This window comes from Thamnophis sirtalis, unplaced genomic scaffold (genome assembly GCF_051295495.1).
Source record: "Thamnophis sirtalis isolate CommonGarterSnake01/CBP01778 unplaced genomic scaffold, rThaSir2_p1.2 scaffold_8, whole genome shotgun sequence".
Classification (NCBI taxonomy): Eukaryota; Metazoa; Chordata; class Lepidosauria; order Squamata; family Natricidae; genus Thamnophis; species Thamnophis sirtalis.
The window spans coordinates 838,056-859,635 of record NW_028261388.1 but is presented as its reverse complement, the minus strand read 5'-3'; the positions used below and the strand labels follow the sequence as shown (position 1 = coordinate 859,635).

At 52.4% G+C, this 21,580-nt stretch overlaps 1 protein-coding gene across 2 annotated transcripts in view; it reads right to left on the bottom strand.

Moving 5' to 3' along the window:
• Positions 1-1,091: 1,091 nt before the first annotated feature.
• Positions 1,092-21,580, bottom strand: part of INPPL1 (inositol polyphosphate phosphatase like 1) — a 68,463-nt gene continuing 47,974 nt past the window's right edge. For both annotated transcript variants that reach the window (XM_087720919.1, XM_087720918.1), the window contains exons 15-28: positions 20,539-20,677; positions 20,212-20,311; positions 19,295-19,383; positions 17,786-17,867; positions 17,381-17,470; positions 14,804-14,917; positions 13,317-13,405; positions 13,013-13,100; positions 11,717-11,872; positions 10,901-10,991; positions 10,112-10,261; positions 7,459-8,197; positions 7,200-7,336; positions 1,092-4,540 (exon numbers count right to left, since the gene is read on the bottom strand). In XM_087720919.1, coding sequence (XP_087577045.1) covers positions 4,456-4,540; positions 7,200-7,336; positions 7,459-8,197; positions 10,112-10,261; positions 10,901-10,991; positions 11,717-11,872; positions 13,013-13,100; positions 13,317-13,405; positions 14,804-14,917; positions 17,381-17,470; positions 17,786-17,867; positions 19,295-19,383; positions 20,212-20,311; positions 20,539-20,677 — 2,149 coding nt within the window. In that variant the 3' untranslated portion in view covers positions 1,092-4,455. The remainder of the gene's footprint in view (positions 4,541-7,199; positions 7,337-7,458; positions 8,198-10,111; positions 10,262-10,900; positions 10,992-11,716; positions 11,873-13,012; positions 13,101-13,316; positions 13,406-14,803; positions 14,918-17,380; positions 17,471-17,785; positions 17,868-19,294; positions 19,384-20,211; positions 20,312-20,538; positions 20,678-21,580) is intronic.

Here is a 21,580-nt window from a genome sequence, read left to right as displayed (position 1 = left end):
TTCACACAACCAGGTTTTATAACGGCTGGGTTATTCAGCTGCTGTTTCCCTCCAGATGTTTCTTGGGGGACGGGCAAAACAAGGCCCCGCCTGACTCCATCTAGGTGTGTTTTCCAAACTTGGGAAGTTTAAGATGTGTGGACTTAAACTCCCAGAATCCTCCAGTGTGTAGAATCCAACTCCCAGAACTGTTCTGATTGAGGCTTCCCGAGAGCCTGAAGCAAACTCTCTGTAGTCCCCGACAAAAAAACCCTTTTATGAATGTACTGTGAATTCTGCTCCTTCACATCCAGCAAAGTCTTTCCAGGGAGGATTTACAGTCACAGACCTCATCTGGCTTGGAGAGAGGCCAATATCTGCAAAACTTGGCAAGGAGTCTCCGAGAGTCACGAACCAATGAAGGGAACTCATGGTCTCCTGCAAACTCCACTCCCCTTTCGCTCCTCTTTTATTTCCTCTGGGAGGGGCCATTCACCATCCACCTGTGGCCTTACTCCCAAGTCGACCCCTGTCTTTAGCTCTTCCCTTCGTCTGGCAGCTCTGTGCATGCGCCCACTGGGAACAGGCTCCAGCTGTTCTTCTGCCTCACTGATGTCTGACTCCGAAGGCAGCTGATAACTGTCAGACGGCTCTGGCCCCATCTCTGCTTCTGACACAGAGCCCTCATCAGAGCCTCCCCCAGACTCCAGGACTGGCCCATCTTCCTCCCCAACCTCCTCACTGTCCGAATCTGCTGACCGCTGGCAGGCCACAACAAGAACACCCCTCCCCCAGTGTGCATGGGTGGGCTTCAACTCCCAGAATTCCTCAGCCAGCATGTTAAAATATTGATGTTCCAAAACCCAGCAGATTGGACAGGAAAAAAAATTAGGTTTAGAGATGTGCATGGCTGGATCTACCTTGTGTTAAATTTACTTTCTTGATTGAGGGTTAGCTGATTTGATCAACAACACCTTTTTTCTGGTTCCCACAAAGCACCCCCCCCAATTCTATAAGGGCCTCCACAGCACCCACAAAATGTGCTCAACAATCCCCCCCAAACTGTGATATTTCCCACTCCTATCCAGAAAACGATGAAAAGGACACTCCAATACGCAAACAAGCCCTTTTATTGAATCATGGCGTATTAATCTAAGGCAGGAGTGGGGAACTGGGATGGGCCTTTTACACCTGGTGGACTTCAACTCCCAGAATCCCCGAGTCAGCCAGCTGAGGAATTCTGGGAGTTGAAGTCCACCAGGCAGAAAAGGCCCTTCCTTGTCACCCACCTCTGATCTAAGGCATGAAATGTGACCAGGGGAGGAAGAATACTTCAGCCGTCTCTTCCACCCCTGAGATATTAAGCATACAGAGAGTTTCAAAATAGAAATTAAATTAAACATTTAAAAAGCACACATGCACACACACAACACAACGGAGTAGAATTAAGTAAGGTTAAACTCACGCCAAACATTAGTAATAACTGAAGAGAGAGAGAGAGAAAAAGAGGAAAGGCAGCACGAAATCATTGACTTCTTTCTCCCCCACGTGGCAAGGGAACCAAATAAAAGGAACAACGAACACGGAATATCCTTCATTTCTGTCTCGGAGAACTGCTCTTTGCTAAGGTGGGGGCGGCCCTGGAAGGCTAACCCAGAGTCCTCCCTCATTCCTGGGGAGAACTACAACTCCCAGCTTCCCCAGATCCCATGTCTGTGAGCTGGAAATTATGGAGATCCTCAGCAGAATTTCCACGAAGGACCTCAAGTGTCTTCTCACGTCATCCAACCATGGTTATGCCCAAGGTTTCTCAACTTTGAAGAGGGGTGGACTTCAACTCTCAGAATTCCCCAGCCAGCTATGGGGGAGGAAGGGGGGAAGGGAGGGAGGAAAGGGGAAGTTTGAGTTTAATAAAATTTGTATGCTGCCCACTCCCTTGGGACTCTGAGTAGAGAAGGAAGGAAGAAGGAAGAAAGATGGAGAGAAGGAAGAAAGAAGCAAGGGAGTGATAGACAGGGAAAGAGGGGAGTGAGGAAAGGAAGAAAGAAGAGGGTGAGAGAAAGGAAGAAAGAAGTGAGTGAGTGAGACAGGGAAAGAGGGAGGGAGGGAAAGAAGAAAGGAGGGAGAAGAAAGAGGGAGAGAAGGAAGAAAGAAGCAAGGGAGTGATAGACAGGGAAAGAGGGGAGTGAGGAAAGGAAGAAAGAAGAGGGTGAGAGAAAGGAAGAAAGAAGTGAGTGAGAGAGACAGGGAGACAGGAAAAGGGGGAGGGAGGGAAAGAAGAAAGGAGGGAGAAGAGAAGAAAGAGAGAAGGAAGAAAGAAGCAAGGGAGTGAGAGACAGGGAAAGAGGGGAGTGAGGAAAGGAAGAAAGAAGAGGGTGAGAGAGACAGGGAGACAGGGAAAGGGGGAGGGAGGGAAAGAAGAAAGGAGGGAGAAGGGAAGAGGGGAGAAGGATGGAAGATACAAGACAGATGGAAGAAAGAAGAGGGAAGGAAAAAGATGTGAATGAGGGGAAGGGAAGGAAGAAGAGAGGGAGGGAGGGAAGGGGAAAGCTGTGCCAATTGGGGAATTCTGGGAATTCTAGTCCCTCTATCTTCAAGCCACCAAGGTTGAGCAGCCTCGGTTGCGCCAATCAAACGGCCTCAAGGACAATTTCAACACTCAACAAGGTTTAAGACAGTGTTTCTCAACCTTGGCCACTTGAAGATGTCCGGACTTCAACTCCCAGAATTCCCCAGCCAGCGAATGCTGGCTGGGGAATTCTGGGAGTTGAAGTCCGGACATCTTCAAGTGGCCAAGGTTGAGAAACACTGGTTTAAGAGATGCAGGAAGAGACTCTAAGTCACTAACTGGGGTCTGCGCTGGGTTGAAACCCCTCAACAAAGCCCCCCCCACCCCGGTTAGATTTACCTTGCAATTTCTTGCATCTGCGGGAGCCCACCTCCCCACCATCTCCCCAGTGTAAAATAAGGCACGGAGCAAGGGGCAAATGTCCCCCCCATCACCGAAGAGAAAGGAGAACCAAGACGATGGCCTGGATCCCAGCCTTTGGCTGCCGTGGCCCGGATCGAAAGACGCTCTGCAGGCACCACGGTTTGCACAGGTGAGGAGGGCGGCCCTTGTCCCCAGGCGGCTCCCGAGTCAGGATGAAAGAAGGGGGATCTGCAGGGGGAGACCCCCGGCTGAAAGGACTTGCAGGAACGAGGTGCTCAGGAGAACCTCAACGCAGGTGGACCTGATGGGACTCTTCTTCTGTCCTCCTCCAGCATGGAGCACCCCAACTGGGTCCGCCTAGTCAAGAGTCCATCCTTTGGCCAAGATCCCAGCTCTGCGGCCTGGATACGACGTCCCTCTTGGTCAGCAAATGGCCCATCCCCCAGCGGTTGACCCTCACTTCTTCAGGAGAGGCTGCTCTGGGGCTTCAGTAGCTTGATTGCTCCCGTTGTCCAAGAGCAGTCTACCAGAATTGGCACTGCCACTCAAGAGGGGTGTGTTTCTTCCTCCCTGCAGGCTCCCTGAGTTTAATCTGGAGATTGTCATCCACGGGACAGTTAAAACTCTCAGGTGAGGAGAAGATGCATTAAGGCAGGGGTGTTCCGGTCTCGGAGGCTCGTGGACAACCGGACTGGGGAATATTCTGGGAGCTGGGGAGTCCGCAAGTCTCCACGCGGCCAAGGTCGGATTCCCCCGGTTTAAGGCTTAAAATGCTCGCAAAGCAAGACGCCAAAAACGGACCTTTAAAAGCTTCGTAAAAGTTGCCAGGAAATTGTGAAATGATGGGACGAGGGAAGATCTACAGGGTGAGGCGGGGGGGGGGGGGGCAGAAGAAAAGCCGGCCATCGTCAGCCTCACGAGGCCACGCGTGGGACGTCACAATTCACACACACCCCCCGTGAGTCCTGCCTTTGGGGGGGGGTGGAAACGGCCTCTGGAACACGGCTCTGTTTCCAAATTCCCACCCTCCCCACTTGTGAAATTGTTTACACTGGCTGCCTCCCATCTCTGAGTTGAGGGGAGGGGGGTTGGTTGGTGCCCCCCCCAAAAGGCCTGTCCGCTGGCATCTCAGGCCTGGAGGCCACAGGTCTCCCCATCAGCAGTTCTTTGTGGGGGGGTGTTCCTTTCTGCTGGGAATCCCCCCTCCAAGGCCAGGTGTGAGTCAGGGGCCCCGGAGGCTGGAAGGGGAATGTGGTTCTCTGCGAGGAAGAGGGGGGGGGCAATAAATAGGAATAACTTAACCCAGGGGAACCCCCCAGGCAGGCCTTCAGCTGCTCAGACCAGGTTTCCCAGGAGCAGAGGTGTCCCTGCCACATCTGGAAATCGGGCCACAGTTGGGCTTGGATCCTCCCCTCCAGGGGGGGGACGGCCGGAAAAGGAGGCAGGTGGACCCTCGGTTGGCAGCTGTAAGGGGGGAAGGGGGTGAAATCTGAAGGGGAAGGCACATCTGGCAAGTGGGCCACCATCGCCCCCAGAAGTCCTGGCTATTTCTTGAGTTTCTCCAGGAGAAGCTGCTTGTGGCCGGCATCCATCACCCCGGCCTCTTCCAGGTCCTCTTCCGTGATGTCACTGCAAGGGGGGGGGGAGAAGAGGGGGAGGAAGGATATGTTAGAGAATTAGCAGAGTTGGAAGGGATCTTGGAGGTCCTCTAGTCCAGCCCCTTGCTCAAGCAGGAGATCTTACACCATTCCAGACAAATGCTTGTCCCGTCTCTTCTTCAAAGCCTCCAGTGATGACACACCCACAACTTCTGGAGGGAAGCTATTCCTTCCATCCATCCATCCATCCATCCACCCACCCATCCATTCCTCTGTCTATCATGTACCTTGCCTCTCTCAAAATCATAGAATCCTAGAAGGGACCTTGGAGGTCCTCTAGCCCAACCCCCTACTCAAGCAGGAGATCTTACGCCATTCCAGACAAACGGTTGTTCAACCTTTTCTTAAAGCCTCCAGCAAGGGAGCCACCTACGGCTTCTGGTGGCAATAGCAATAGCAGTTAGACTTATCTACCGCTTCATAGGGCTTTCAGCCCTCTCTAAGCGGTTTACAGAGTCAGCATATCGCCCCCAACAACAATCCGGGTCCTCATTTCACCCACCTCGGAAGGATGGAAGGCTGAGTCAACCTTGAGCCGGTGAGATTAGAACTGCCAAACTGCAGAACTAGCAGTAGCCTGCAATGCTGCATTTAACCACTGCGCCACCTTGGCTCAGATGTTCCCTCCCAAAGATTGGCCAAATATTCCATCTCTCAGGCTGGGTGGTGAAATTATACGCCCCTCAGAGAGGGTTCGCAATTTGGGAGTCCTCCATGGCATCGGACCTGGGTACCTGAGAGACCGCCTCCTGCCGATCACCTCCCATAGACCGATTAGATCACACAGGTTAGGTCTCCTCCGGATTCCATCCGCCAGCCAATGTTGGCTGGCGACTCCCCCGGGGGAGAGCCTTCTCTGTCGCAGCTCCAGCCCTCTGGAACGAGCTCCCCGTGGAGATCCGGACCCTTACTACCCTCCCGGCCTTCCGCAAAGCTGTTAAGTCCTGGCTGCTCCAGCAGGCCGGGGGGCTCTCGAAATATCCAGTCCTTGGGGAAATTGTGACTGTTGTATATTTTAATATGTTGTTTGTGTATTATCCCCCCCTCCCTTGTTTTATTGTAAGCCCCCCGGAGTCCTTCGGGAGTGAGCGGCATACAAATCAATAAAACTATAAAACTATAAACTAACTATAAACATTGTCCGGGAACGACCGCCCCCTGGTGGCTAAATAGGGCAGTAGCAGGGCTGGTCCTTCAGCTGGCAAGGGTTAGGTGTGTCTCCTCGGTTAGGTGTGCAAACTAGCATCCTTTGGCCTAAAGGCTTGTTCGTGGGTGTGCGAGATGGGAAGCAAAGGTCATGGCTTCTCGGCAAGACTCGGTGCTCCTCAGAGGATTTATCCCATGACACTCGATCCGTGAAAATGGGCCCAAGGCAGGGACCGCTCCGGAGGTTGGTCCACGCTGGAGGCATCTCGGACCCTGGGGCTGGCACAGCCCACCCCCACCCCTGGCACCCGTTGCGTTACCCTTGGCTTTTGCACCAACACATCAGCTCCTGGCTGCCTCTCCTGGGGTCCTCGGAAGCAGAGGCCGGGTGGTTCCACCCTCGCCTCCCCCTTTCCTTAGAGGGTTCCACCACAAAACCGCGGTAGACTAAAGCGCGCTCGACGAAAGCGCGTACGTGACGTCATCACAGCGCGACGAAAACATTGCGCTGTGAGCGGTAAATTTAAAATTAAAGCAAAAACCTTACCCTAACCCCCCCAAACCTAACCCTAAACCTAACCCTAACCCTAACCCTTACCTTTATGTGAATCAGCTTGCTTTAATTTAATTTTAATTTTAATTTAATTTATTTTTAATTTTTTTCGTCGCGCTGCTGATGACGTCAGGTATGTGCTTTAATCGGGCGCGCTTTAGTGGACCGCGGTTTTGACGGGTCACGTCCTTAGAGACCCTCCCTCCCCTTGAGTCCTTCTGGGATGCTCCTCGTGGCTCCTCAATTCCCAGTCAGAGGCCCCCCCCCTCTTTTCATTCATTCATTCATTCATTCATTCATTCATTCATTCATTCATTCATTCATTCATTCATTCATTCATTCATTCATTCATTCATTCATTCATTTGGACCGGACCTTTATTATTTTAAAAAACAGATTTGACAGACTTTCTTTCTCTTATTTTCCCCACAACAACAACCTTGTGAGGTGGGCTAGGCTGAGAGAGAGGGAGGGAGGGAGGGACGGGGCCTAAATCACCCAGCAGGCTGTCACGGCTAAGGCGAAACTAGAACTCACCGTCACCTGGTGATTGGCCCCAAGTCATTCAGTCGGCTTTCATGCCTAAGGCAAGGACTGTCTCTGGTCTCCTGGTGATTGGCCCAGTCACCCAGCCCACTATGGTGCCTAGCGCAGGGCTAGAATTCACTGTCACCTGGTGATTGGCCCAAAATCTCCTAGTTGGCTTTCACGCCTAGGGTGGAATTAGAACTCACCGTCCCCCTGCTGATTGGTCCAAAGACACCCAGCTGGCTATCATGCCCAAGGCGAGGACTAGAACTCCCCGTCTCCTGGTGGTTGATGCAAAGTCACTCCTCTGCTTTCGTCTTAAGATGGGACTAGAGCTCCCCATCTCCCGCTTTCTAGCCAGGCACCTCAACCACTAGGCCAAACTGTCCCAGCAGAGCCTCACCTGAGGAACTCCAGGTCGTCCCATCCGTTGTGTATGAGCCCTTCCTCGTATCGCTCCATGCCGATGGCCCTCAGCCATTCCCCAACGCTGGACTCGCTGTGCCTGGAGCCCCCACTCTGCCCCTCCTGGGTCAGGGTCTGCGAAGGAGCAGCAGGAGGAGGTCAGTGACCAGGCCGGGATGCCCAGAGACCCCCCGGCCTTCCCTGCAAATGCGGAACGTGGGAGGGGGGCACAGAGGCCTCCTGACACAGGCGCCTACCTCTTCTGCTTCTTCAATGCTCTCCCGGATGGAGCGGGCAGGGAAGCCCCCGGCGCGGCTGTAGTCGTGCGGAAGGCAGCGGTGGGCCAGATCCAGTCTGACTTTGGTCAGGGGGTGGGAGGGGGGCCGGCCCGCTTGCTCCCTCCCCAGGCCGCCCCCGCTGGAGTACTCCACCTCGCTCAGGGTCTTGGCCATCTGGAGCACGGAGCAGGAACGGTCGTCCAGGGTGCCCGGGCCAACCTGGGGTCCGGTGGGGGTGTCCAGCAGGTACCCCGCCCCCAGGGACGAGGCCGGCCTGGGGTGCAGCTTGGGGGGCTTGGTCTTGAGGGGCTCGCTGAAGGCCACGGTGGCACGCGGCTTGCCGGCCGCGTGATCCTCTCCTCGGACGCCCACCGGGGTGTAAAGGCCCCCTTCCGCCGTCTCCAAGGCCACGGACTTGGGTAAGGGAGGGGGCGGGAAGTCTGGGGGTGGCAGGTTGAGGACCCCCGGCTCTTCCTCTTCGGCGCTCTCCTCGGCCCGTTGGGGGGGCGGCGGCTGGGGGGAGCGCCAGGACTCCGGCTGGATGGGCACCGTGATCTGGACCTTGTTCCGGGGGGCGGGGGGCTTGGCCGAGGTCGCCGGGGACAGCTCTGGGAGGAGGAGCTGGTGGGGGACTCCCTCCAGCACGTAATAGGCGGGGTTGTTGAAGCTGTTCTTCAGCGGGGGGCCCTCGGGCTCCATGGCCCCCTCCTGCTTCGACCTACACAAGCGGAGAGAGAGAGGGGGACGCTCAACCTGGCTGCACCGCCAGACCACACGCTCCCCATATGTCGCTGGCGTGACCCCAAAAGGAGAGAGAGGCCCCCACAACTGCCTTCTATTGTTCACGATGGGCGAGCAGATCCACATCCGGGGTGGCACCTTCCCTGCCCCCCCCCTGGCTTAAGAAGGGCCTGGCAAGCAGAGGGACCATGAAGGAACCCATCCGTGGTCGCCCCCAAAGCGCTTTTTCAAAAGGCAACTGGACTTTGTTTTCCCTTGAAGGGGTTTCACTTTTCATCCAAGAAGCTTCTTCAGTTCTGACTGAATGGTGGAGAATGGGAGGACTTATACTCCTTGCAGTGCTTGTTAATGCTCTCCCTGAGCATCGTTGAGGCCACTTGGAGGCTTATCTAGGCAGAAACCTGGGCATTTAGTTTAGTTTTAGCTTAGTTTTATTAATATTTATAGGCCGCCCTTTTCCCTGAGGGGACTCAGGGCGGCTTACAAAATATGGGGAAGGGGGTACAAAAGAGTAAACATGAAACAATACATGAGTAAAAATAGCACTCAACATTCATTCATCATTCGGGTGGGGACAGATTATTATCTTTATCCCCAGGCCTGACGGGATAGCCAGGACTTGAGGGCTGTGCGGAAGGTCTGGAGGGTGGTGAGGGTACGGATCTCCACGGGGAGATCGTTCCAAAGGGTCGGAGCTGCAACTGAAAAGGCTCTCCTCCGCGTAGTCGCCAGTCGACACTGACTGGCAGATGGAACTCGGAGGAGGCCCAATCTGTGCGATCTAATAGGTCGCAGGGAGGTAATTGGCAGGAGGCGGTCTCTCAAGTACGCAGATCCACTGCCATGGAGGGCTTTGTGGGTGGTAAGTAGCACCTTGAAGCGCACCCGGGGATCAACAGGTAGCCAGTGCAGCTCACGGAGGATAGGTGTAACGTGGGTGAAGCGAGGTGCACCCACAATCGCTCGCGCGGCCGCATTCCGGACTAGCTGGAGTCGCCGGATGCTCTTCAAGGGCAGCCCCATGTAGAGCACATTGCAGTATTCCAGCCTAGAGGTCACAAGGGCCCGATTTACCCAGGCAGAGCTAAACCTCCACGTGGCCTCAACGACTTTCATAACGACCAGACAATTCCAGGAACAGAAACCCGTCCCTCTCCCGCCAGAACTGAATGAAGCTTCTTGGATGAGAAGCAAAACGTCTTCGAAGTAAAACCAAGTCCAGTTTGCCTTTTGAGAGAAAGCACCTTTGGGACACGAAGGAACCTGGAAGGTGAAAACCTACAAGGAATGGAAGCTTTCAACTTAGATTTTTGGGGCTGGAAGGGACTCCAGAGGTCTTCTAGTCCAACCCCCTCCTGCTTGGGGCAGGAGACCTTAAACTGAACTTTAAGACGTGTGGACTTTGAGATGGCTGACTGGGGAATTCTCAGAGTTTTAAGTCCACAAGGCTGCAAGCTGCCGAGTTTGGATACCCCTACCTTAAACAGAGTGAGATTCGGGGGGGGGGGATATAAATTCAATTAAATAAATAAAATAAGATCCAGATTGTGGCTGCTGAAACAGCCGTGCCATCTTTTCTTTTTGGACTTCAGGCCTGTCACACTGTGGGAAAATGGGAGGGGGGGATTATACGGAGTTGGGTGATATGCAGCCATAACAACATCCTTCTTAGAAAGCCAAGGTCATCCCTTTGCCTCTGCTCCCGGGAGAGGTGCAGAGAGAGAAATGAGAAGGGACGATCACCTGGAATGAGCCACCACTAAAACCACAAGCTCAAAGGTGGATGTGACGGACGGCCAGGAGGCCAGATCTCCAGGAGAGGAATCACAAGGGCCCTGAACCGCTCAGGGGCTGATGGGTTTCCTGGTCCTTCTGCCTGTGGCTCACTCACCTGCCCTGGGAGGCCTCCTCCTTGGAGGTGCCACGATGTGGAGCAGGTGGGCGGCTGGTGGTTAGGACACTGGACTTCTCCTGTTCTTCTAAGAGCTTCCCAACCGGACAAGTGGGACCTTCCCCCGAGGAATGTTTGCGCCCAACGGATCTGGGGAGACAGGAAGGGGGAGAGAGGTTGGATGTGGTGAGATGGGGGGAGATGCTCCCCGGCCTCACGAAGGCCCAGCCTCCGAAGGAAGAACCTGGCCAGGGAGGCTGCAGGAGTCCACCTTCCCCAACCAGGTGGCCTCCAGGAAGGGAGATCTCAGGTAAGGGAGGACGAGAGCAACGGGGGATCTAAAGACATTTTTAGAGATCCGGACCCTCACCACCCTCCAGACCTTCCGCGCCGCACTTAAAATCTGGCTATCCCGACTGGCCTGGGGTTAAAGACTCTAACCCCTACTCGAATTGTATGACTGTTGAGTTCTTAAATGATGTAGTGCTTTTATGTTGTAAATTGTTTGTCCTCCCCCCCCCTTTGAACTGTGAGCCGCCCTGAGTCCCCCCAGGGAAAAGGGCGGCATACAAATAAAGTGAAACTGAAACTGAAACGAAACAGACGGGGGGGGGGGGGGATGGGAAAAACCCAAACCGTCTGATTTGCTGTTACACACCCCTAGGAGGGAATCGTGGTGAGATAGACCAGTTTTCCTTAGCAAAACTCCCCCCCCCGCCCCCAAAAAACCCCTCACCTCTGCCCAGGGTCCATTTCCCCCCAACCCCCTTTCCCTCAAGGCGGCCCTACTTGCTGCTGTGCTCCAGGTTGGTCCGGGATGCCGGAAGGGGCAGCTTCCCCTTAGCAGCTCCAGTCTCGTCTTTGTCCACGCTGATCCATTCTGAAGAGGAGGGAGGGGGGGCAATCTCAGGGCGGTGTGTGTGTGTGAAAGGGTCTCTCTCTCTCTCTCTCTCACACACACACAGACCCTGTAAGCACCGCTGGCCCAGGTGGCTCCCTGGGGATGCCTGGCTTCCCATCCCCGCCATGTAAACAAGCAACTAGGAAGCCAGAGATAGTTTGTGTGTGTGTGTGTGTGAGTTCAGAAACTCTGGATTCAAATCTAATCAGATCTAATCTACCAATGTAGACAAACAAGGGACCACCAAGGAACCCCCTCACCCATACTGGCAGGGCAAGCCACTTACAGTATAGAGAGAGAGCAAACCCCACCCTCTTCTAGCACTGACGCTGTTCCCTAGTTGGGTCTTGAAATGTCTGCAGGAAAGCCACCAAGCTCAGAGAGCAGCAAGGACCCCCCCCCTCCCACAGTCCTCTCCACCCCGTCCTTCAGCTTTTCCTTCCCCTCCTAGCCCCCCCCTCTCCCTCTCTGCAAACCCCACTCCCTTCCAATACTGACGATGTTCTCTAGTTTGGGAATGAAACGTCTGCAAGAAACACACCCAGCTCAGAGAGCACCAAGGACCCCCCCTCCCCCGGATCTATCCGATCTCCCTACTCCAGATCTGTCCTTCGTATATTCCAAATGTCGGCCCTTCAGCCCGCCTGCTGCTTAAGCCCACCTGCCCACCTCCCACCCACTTCACTCCTCTTCTGCCAGCTCACCATACAGCCTCTCGCGAGTCCCCATCCGTTCCGCTGGGACCCGAACCCTCATGGACCCCCGAATGTTGCCCGTCTCCTCCCCCCGGTGGGAGAGGTAGGTGAGGAACTGCTGCGCCGTGCTCCCGATCATGGACTTGAGGGCAATGACGCACTCTCCTGCGGAGGGAAGCCACAGAGCCAGTGAGCTGGGAGAGACAAGGAGATGGGATCTTGTGTTGGGTTGACTCTTGGTCAATGGGTTGGTCTTGAGGCTCGAAACACAGCTTGACCGAAGGCCTGAGGGATGGATCTGGGGGACTCACCCTCTCTGAGCTCCCCATTTCAGAACTACGGAGGACCTGAGTCTTTCCGTCTAGTTGGCTTCCTTAGGCATCCCTTACTCTGCCATTGGTTGAAGGCATCTCCGTTGACCCAATGACGGTTGAGTCTCACTTAGCTTACCAAGGTGAACAGAACCAATCAGCCTGCTCCTGTCTTCCCATCTGTGGCTCTATGATAATCTGGTCCAGCCAATCTACAGCAGGGGTCCCCAAGTCCCGGGCTGTGGATCAGTACCAGGCCACGCGACATCGAGCAAGCGAGCCAAGTGTTTAACTGCATCTACACAGGATCTAAGTTGTCCCTGAAACCATCCCGGCCTTGGTCTGTGGAAAAAGGGTCTTCCATGGAAATGGCCCCTGGTGGTGCCAGAAGGGTTAGGGACCACCGATCTGCAGAGAAGACCTTGTCTCCATGACTTGGAGAAGGTCCAGGACCTTGGTGAAACTATACAGTGATGCCTTCAACAAGGAAAACGGGGCTTCCCAACCTTGGCAACTGTAAGATGGGTGGACTTCAACAATTTGTCCCCTTGCAAAGTGGGGAGGCCAGGGGGCTTTTACCACGAGGATGAGGTCTTGGAGATCCACTAGACCCATGAGGGGCAACCTATGGCATGCATGCCAGAAGTGGCATTCAGAGCCATCTCTTCAGGCACACCAACAGTGTTCTTCTAGGTTCCGGTGTTCACACGCACGCTGGCCAGCTGGTCTTCGCATGCGCAGGAGTGCTGGAAACCGAAGAGCAGCTCCCTGGCGCACATGCACACACTGGGAAACGGAGCTTTCAGTTTCTGGCACGCGCATACTCACTGGCCAGCTGATCTTCGCACGTGCACGCATGCATGCCACAAATTGGAAGCTCAGCTTCCCAGTGGCCACATGCGCACCGGGGAGCTGCCCTTCTGGTTCCTAGTGCTCCCTGCCCCCCATGTGCGCGCATTCTCAAAGACTGCCCTAGGCTGTCTCAGCTCCTCACCGTAGGACTCGTAGCCATCCAGAGATTTGACGGTCAACAGAATGTGCTGGTCTTGCAAGTATTCGATGTCGGAGAGGATGGGCTTGAGCTGTGGAGAGAGAAGAGGTCAGAGATGGTGGCCACCTCAGCTAGCGATGCTCCTTTGGAGCATCTCCTCAGGCAGGGAAACGCCGACGTGCTTCTCTTCCAGAACATTCTTTCCTGCCCTCTTCCCAGCCTTGCCCCAATAGCTTCTCTCCTCTACCCTTCAGAGACCCTTACAGCAAAGTTGACCTTCCAGTGGACGGGGAGAGAGAGCGCTCACCGTGGGCAGTTGCCTGGAGGACCACTGGACCTTCAAGAAATTGATGTTGTCACTGCTCTGGGAATCGTTCTCAAAGCTCTTTTTGAATTCTAGGAGGAAAAAGGGAAGGTCGGTGGTAGAGAGCCACGGAGAGGACCTTAAAGGAACTTGGCTGAGATGCTTTCACAACCGAGACCCTGTTTTAAGGCTGCGAAACAGAGGCAACATTTGGAAGAAACTCACGTTGGCTTCCTTCTAGTTTACTTAGGGAGGCAAACAGGCGTGTTCTGGATTCTGCTTATCTCCATAAAGCTCCAGAGTCCATGTCTGGCGTCGTGGTCCAGATTTGGACTACCTTGAAGTTGCTAAGTCAGTGTTTCTCAACCTTGGCAACTTGAAGATGTCCGGACTTCAACTCCCAGAATTCCCCAGCCAGCATCCATCAGGTGGCAACGTTTAGGGGAAGTGTCTAGGACAGTGTTTCTCAACCTTGGCCACTTGAAGATGTCCGGACTTCAACTCCCAGAATTCCCCAGCCAGCATTCGCTGGCTGGGGAATTCTGGGAGTTGAAGTCCGGACATCTTCAAGTGGCCAAGGTTGAGAAACACTGTGCTAAGTAAAGGTGTGACTTCTAACTGCCAAGCAAAGATGGCATCTCTGCAGAGAAATGGGTGACGCTTGGGAGAAACTTGGGAGAGTTTTCTGCCAAATCACCGGGACTCACATGACATGGGTTAAAAAGTCCAGGTGACCACCGATGAGTGGAAGAGCAGTTCATTTGATATCTCGTAACGGTCACTCTCCAAAGAGGACGTGTGTCATACCTGCAAGCCATCTTTTCTTTGGGACTTCTACTGTGGGAAAATGGGAGGGGGGATTATATGGAGTTGGGTGGCATGTAGCTATAACAACATTCTTCTTAAAAAATCAAGGTCATCTTTGCCGGAACTGAAAATGGGTGGAACTGCCCGCATGGTAGTGGAAGATGGGACCATGGGATGGGCTTGTGGGTGGGTGGGGGGAAGATCTTGAACTTCCAACTGGGTGGGGGAAACCGGGAAGCTTGGGTTTTCCCAGATGTGCCAACATGGCTCTCTTCATAAATTGGAACGTTGAGGAATCCTTTGCCTCGGACCCCGATTTAATTTTGGATGCTATTTGGGACCCTGACGACGTGACTTCTCAACCTGAGCAACTTTAAGACATGCAGACGTCCTCTCTACAACTTCAACAATTCTGGTTTCAGTTGAATGCTAGTTTCTACAAGTCCTTGTATCGCTGTGATGTATTTGAACCCAACATTTGCCGACGTTTTGGCAAGTCCGCCAAACAGGATAATACAAGTTCCTTCCAGTTTTCCCTATGATGCATCCAGGACCCTTAACTCTGTGGGGTCCTTGGTGCTCAGTGGCTTATCAAAAGTTGGGGAGGAAGTTCTGAGTGAAGGACCTCTGGAGTTGACCAGAGGAGGTCCTCCTGAGCGTTCGCACGTTACGGGAAACCTCACCTTCCAGGCAGGTGGAGTAGAATTCAATGAAGAATTTTGTCCGGCTGGCGGTCTTCACAATGGCTTCGATGCTCTCAAATTCTATGTAGGCCTGGTCTGAGGATTTTGAGAGTCCTGGAGACGGAGGAGAAGGAGCGGCATTACTTTTCCCCGAATTTGTTTTAATTAAAATGTTAGGTGGCCCTGTTGAATCAGGCCAACGTCCATCTTAATTCCAGGTTTGATGTTGGGGACCCCAGTTGTCCTAGACCCCCAGTCGGAAGGATTAGCATGGACTCAGAGGTGGGAGAACTACGGCCCCTTTTAAGACCTGTGGACTTCAACTCCCAGAATCCCTGAGCCATCAGAGCCCAAGAGGGCAACTTATGACTCCTCCATGCCTTTGTGCCTTATCTAGTCTTTCCCTGGGCCAACCTGCCAGTCTGGGAAGATTCCTGTAAAATAGGCAGAAAGCAATAAAGCAGCTACCGTATTTTTCGGAGTATAAGACACACCTTTTCCCCCCGGCGTGCCATTTTTGGCCTCCCGAAGCCCCACCCCAGTGTCCCATTTTTCACCAAAACGGGGGGTATTTTTGCCTTTCCCCAACCCCCCCCAGGAGCCCTCTGCAGGCTTCAGCAGGGTTGGGGGAAGGGAAAAATGCTCCCATTTTGGTGCAAAACAGGGGCGTTTTGGCCTTCCCCCAGCCCTGCTGAAGCCTGCAGAGGGCTCCTGGGGGCCGGGGAGGGCAAAACTATTTTTTTTTTAAAGCTTAGGAGTTAGTAGCCTGCTGGAAAATCTAATTTCAAAAGTTTTATTTCTTTTAAGGCAAACATTTCATCATTCCTCAATCAGTAAGACATCGAAGTACAATTTCTTGTATATCAAAATAATTCTAGTTTACCACCAAATTCTTGTCTAGCCTAATATATACCCCTCCCTCCCTCCACCCTCTCCCCAACCCCCCTCCACCTTCCCCCCCCCCGACTTCCCAGAACCCGTACACGGTATGGATTTCTAACAAACACAGTCTAAAATCTGTTGAGAAAAAAAAAGAAATAAAAAAAATTAATAACATTCTACATTGACCTTAGCTTCTTCTTGCTGAACCAACTTTAAACAATTTAAATCATTTCTGATCTTAAACATAGGCTAACTGGCATTTCTTGGTCCCATATTTATTTTGTATATAGTCAATCCATTTTTCCCAGTCTCGTTTATATCTCTCATTTGAGTGGTCTTTAAGATATGCCGATATTTTAAAGATCACTCAAACTTTTTTTCTTACTTACCTCTTAGAAATCTTGGTACGTCTTATACACCGGTGCATCTTATAGTTAAAAAAATACGGTAGTTTGAACTCTACCCCTGGGGTTCTGGTTCTTGGGGCCCTGATATCCGGTGGCCAAATAGAAGTCTCTGAGAAGTCCCCATCGTTACAGATGTGGAGTCCTTGGTGCTCTCTGAGCCTGTCTTCTTGCAGATGTTTCATCACCAATTTCCCGCTCCTCCTCCATCAGGGCTAGTCAAGGAATAGAGCTGGCTAGCGCTAGCACTGATGGTGTTAGCTAGTTTGGTGATGAAACATCGTCAAGAAAACCACCCAGCTCAGAGAGCACCAAGGAGCCCTGAGCTACAAACAGTCTCTTTTACAACAATAATTATTGTTGCAAATGTGTTTTTATTTTCCATTTTCATTTTCGTACAGTCACATATATACTGTGCGTAACTGGGGCCATATAACAGTAAACAATAAACACAGCCATTCCTCTTGCCAACAATACCCCAAAAAATAGAAACCCAATATATCTCTTCCACTCTCCGTACACCTCTTTCTCCCCCCCCTCCAACTTTCCATCTTCCCTCCATCATTCCCCTCTACCCTACTTCCCCTCCCCCTCTACCACTCCTCTCTCCCAGTACACTCCCTCCCTTCCTTCTCACCCGCCCTCCCATCCTTATTGTGTTGCTCCCTGCAATTGCAATCTGGAGGACACCTGTTTTTAAGACTCATGGGCCTCGAGGGACCCCTCCTGCGTGGATTTATTATATGATCCCCCTTTGAAAGCAAATCCAAGTTAATGGGCGTAGCCACACTTTGAAGAAGCCCAGGTTGACGATACGCTTGTGAAAAAAAAAGGTCTCTACTTTCTATTTTTATTTTCCTTCCCATCAGGTTTCTCAAGATGGTCCCGGATCCTCCTGTCTGGACCGAAGCGAAAAGGTTTTTCCCTGGATAAACTCCTTATCAGATCATTTAATCTTTTAATCATTTAATCATTTAATCATTTAAAGATCAGATCATAAGAGCCAAGGTGGCGCAGTGGTTAAATGCAGCACTGCAGGCTACTGCTAGATCAGCAGGTCAGCGGTTCAAATCTCACCGGCTCAGGGTTGACTCAGCCTTCCATCCTTCCGAGGTGGGTGAAATGAGGACCCGGATTGTTGGGGGCAATATGCTGACTCTCTGTAAACCGCTTAGAGAGACCTGAAAGGCCTATGAAGCGGTATATAAGTCTACTGCTATTGCTATTTACACTACACCACACACACACACACACACACACACAACCACCCAGCCCTCCTCCCTGGAAATACCTTTTTTGGAAACGAACTGGGACGTGACTCCAACTTCAAAGGCTGCGAAGACCGGGGAGTGGTCGCTGCTCATGATATCATCCGTACAGCCTGACCAAGAAAACAAGAGATGCCTTCAACCATGGTGGGATCTACCCTTCTCCCTGGAGGAGGAGGAGGAGGAGGAGGAGGAGGAGGAGGAGGAGGAGGAGGAGGAGGAGTGGAGGAGGAGGCTGCAGATGGACCAAGGAACCCCCATGGAACTGGGAGGCTGGACAAGGGACTGTCATTGACCCCACAAATCATGACACAACACATCGTTGTATGGGAGAGAAGATGGGGAGATGCTTGCAGATGAAGGTGTCAGTGGTCCAGCTGTGACCACGTCCAGGGAAGCCGAAAGCGCCACAGTGGCGTGGAACTTACCATAGGAGGTGCAATTGATGTGTGTCTCTGGGTAGGACTTCCAGAGAATGCGGTCACACCAAGAAGGGACGTTGGTTCTGACCTGGGTCAGGGAAAAGAAGAGACGTTTTGGATATTGGATCAAGAGCACTCAACCATGTTGGCTCAACCAGATGTTGTTGATTTCCCCCCCCCCCAATAATCCAGGCTCTGAACATGGAGGAAATAGCCAAGTGAACCTGCGTGAGGTCATGTGAGATTTACAAAGCCTGTTGAACTCACTGAGATCTTTTGGATGGTCTATTGGTGATACCCAACACAAGGTAGATGGATTCCCTGCTTTCGGCCAAGACAACAAGACCTCAGGTGAGCAAGCCAGGAGATGGAGGCTTCTCCATTTGTTCCTGGGTCTCACACGGATGGATTAGAGACGTGTTTCTCAACCGTGGCAACTTTAAGATGCGTGGATTTAAGATTAGGAATAATCTAAACTGTTCATAACTAGTGCAACAGGAAGAAGCTGAGTTCAAGGCAGAGATGTTATTAACTTCTTCTTTTTTATTTCCTTTGTCTTAATATATTTTAGACTGTGTTTGTTAAAAATCTATACCGTTTACGGGCTCTGGGAAGTCGGGGGGGGGGAAGGGAGGTGGGGTGTTAGGGGGGAGGGGGGGATACATAGTATGTGTTAGATTTTAAGTAACGTGACTGCACTTGTATACTGTTGCTCTTTAATTCCACTGAAAAAAATAGGACAAGCTGAATATATTAATAGATTGTAGAAATACACCGAAGGGAGGAGTAGAGGGATAGAAGAAAGAGGGGTAGAGAGGGTGGGAGAGAGGATTGGAGGGAGGGTGAGAAGGAAGGGAGGGAGTGTATTGGAGAGAGGTGTGGTAGAGGGGGAAGGGAAGTAGGGTAGAGGGGAATGATGGAGGGAAGACGGAAAGTTGGAGGGGGGCGAAAGAAAGGGTGTATGGAGGGTTGAAGAGGTACATTGGGTTTCTATTTTTGGGGATACTACTCATAAGAGGAATGGCTGTGTTTATTGTTTATTGTTATATGGCCCCGGTTATGCACAGTATATGTGTGACTGTACGAAAATGAAAATGGAAAATAAAAAACACATTTACAACAAGATGCGTGGACTTCGACTCCCAGGATTCATTAAAAATTAAGGTGCACCGATTTCAACTCCCTGAATGCAATTTTAAAATGTGCAGATTTCAGTTCTGAGCTTTCAGTTTTAAGAAGGGTGGACTTGAACTCCCAAATTTTGGGAGCCCACGCACCCTAAAGTTGCAAAGACTAAGAAACACTGAGCTGAAGGCTCAGGACACCCGTGGAAGCGGGCGAAGGAACTCAGACCCTAAAAAACACTCCCATGGTGTATCTGGGTTCTGCAAACAGGCTGGACTCCTTGACTGCCAATCAAGCTGGTTAACCTGCAAAGAGAGCTCACCCCCCCCCCCACCGCTCCAAGCCCTCCTCCTCCACCCAAGCCCCCCCCCAGGACCCCCAGGCACTTACCCCAGTGGGCTTCTGTTTGTGCCACACGTAAGTGTCGCGGGACCCTCTCTCGTAGCGGTAGGTGGGAGGGAAGGTGACTTCCTCTTCACCTAAAAGAGGAGGAGGAGGCAATCCAGAGATCAGAGGTTGGCCCCGTCCGGTTTTCTGAGGAAGGGGCTTCGAGCAAGGGGAGCAGGCTCTTGTTGGAAGGGTGAAGGGGTGGGGGAGCAGGAGTTTGTTAGAGACCCTCGTGTTCCTGTTCAGAGAAGGGGATCCCTTTGGTTTCGTATGAGGGTGAAAGAAAAGCTGCTTTTGCAGCCCAAATGTGGACCTTCCCCCCAAAATTGGGGCTCCTAGATCCCCTGTGGCAGGACTGGGCAAATCCTACTCCCTTCTTCCACTGATGACGTTCCCTAGTTGGGTCATGTGACGTCCGCAAGAAAACAGCCAAGCTCAGAGAGCACCAAAGACCCCACAGTCCTCTCTTGCAAGCCTTCTTCCCTTCTAGCACTGATGATGTTCCCTAGTTGGGCCGTGAAATGTCTGCAAGGAAGGACCCCACAGTCTTCTTCCTCCTCTCCATAAACTACCTTCCCTTCTAGCACTGATGATGTTCCCTAGTTGGGTCATGTGACGTCTGCAAGAAAACAGCCAAGCTCAGAGAGCACCAAGGAGCCCCACAGTCTTCCTCCTCCTCCCTTCTCATCTTTTTCCTCCTCTTCCTCTTCTCCTCTCCCCAAACCTTCTTCCCTTCTACCGTAGCACTGATGACGTTCCCTAGTTGGGTCACGTAACGTCTGCAAGAAGATCAGCCCTGCTCGGAAAGCACCAAAGACACACACACACACACACACACCCCTCATTTCAACCCTGAGCCACAAAGGATCTCCTCTGTCGATAGCAAGAAAGGGATCCCTTTGGAGGGACCGGCTGCTCACTGAATCGCAGGAAGATCTTGTGCTTCTCCTTCTCCAGGTTGAGCTGGTCCACTTTGAGGAGGGGCTCGAACTCCTTGCGGTTGATGTAGTTGAGGATTTCCTAGAGGGGGGGAGGGAAAAGGCCGGCTCCCTTTCAATCCACGGGTCAAGCTCTCCTGGTCAGCCACGTTCATCCCCCCCACACACACACAATTTCAGGGAATCCAGCCTGGATTCCCACAGTCTTTGTGGCAACGGAGCAGCCCTCTGTCCATGCTCAGGTGCCCCTGAATCCCCTCCTCGATTCCGTCCCCGGCACCACAGGCCGCCCCCGAAGGTCGTCCTCACCTGGATGTCCATGTCCAGGCGGTAGTTGAGGTCCCCGAACCAGAAGAGGTGGGTGAAGCGTAGGGAGATGTCGAAGGAGCTCAGCTGCTTGTCCCCCAGGGCCAGGAGACGGAGGATGTCCAGGTAATTCTGGTTCCTCCTGGGGGGGGGGGGCAAAAAAGGGGAGGTTGGGTTTGCTCACGCAGGAGGTCCTTGACTTACGACCACAACAGAGCCCAAAGTATCTGTCGCTAAGCAGAAACATTCGCCAAGTGAATTTCACCCCGTTTTACGACCTTTCGTGCCACCGTTGCTAAGTGAATCACTGCAGATGTTTAGTTATCAACTTGGTTTTTTCGGTGAATTTGGCTTCTCCACTGACTTCGCTGGTCAGAAGGTCGCAAAAGGGGATCGTGCGACTCCCGGGGACACTGAAATGGTCATAAATACGAGTCAGTGGCCAAGCGCCCGAATTTTATTCACGTGGCCATGGAGATGCTGCAATGGTCGTAAGTGTGAAAAATGGTCATAAGTTCGCTTATAACAGCACCGAAAAGTCCATTGCAAGTGCCCCCAATTCCAGTTAGTCTTAACAGGCATGCCTGAATGTAGGCAGTCCTTGACTTACAACACTGTCCATTTAGTGACCATTCGTAGTCACTGAAAAAAAGGGGCTTACGAGCATTTTTCACACTTATGACCATTGTAGCATCTCCATGGTCACGTGATTTACATGCGGGTGCTTGGCAACTGACTCACATTTACGACGGTTGAACTATCCCAGAGTTGCGTGATTCCCCTTTGGCCACCTTCTGACAAGCAAAGTCAACGGGGAAGCTGGATTCGCTTAACGACCGTGTGACTAACTTAACAACCGCAGCGATTCGCTTAACAACTGTGGCAGGAGAGGTGGCAAAATGGAGCAAACACTTAACAAATGTATCAACAGAAACGTCAGGCTCCTCTGTGGTCACAAAGCGAGGACGCCCTGCCCTTGTGCCAGTTGTGCCGTGTCTATGGGCAACCTTGGGGTTTGAGGCCATCATGGGAGAAGTGCAGGGAG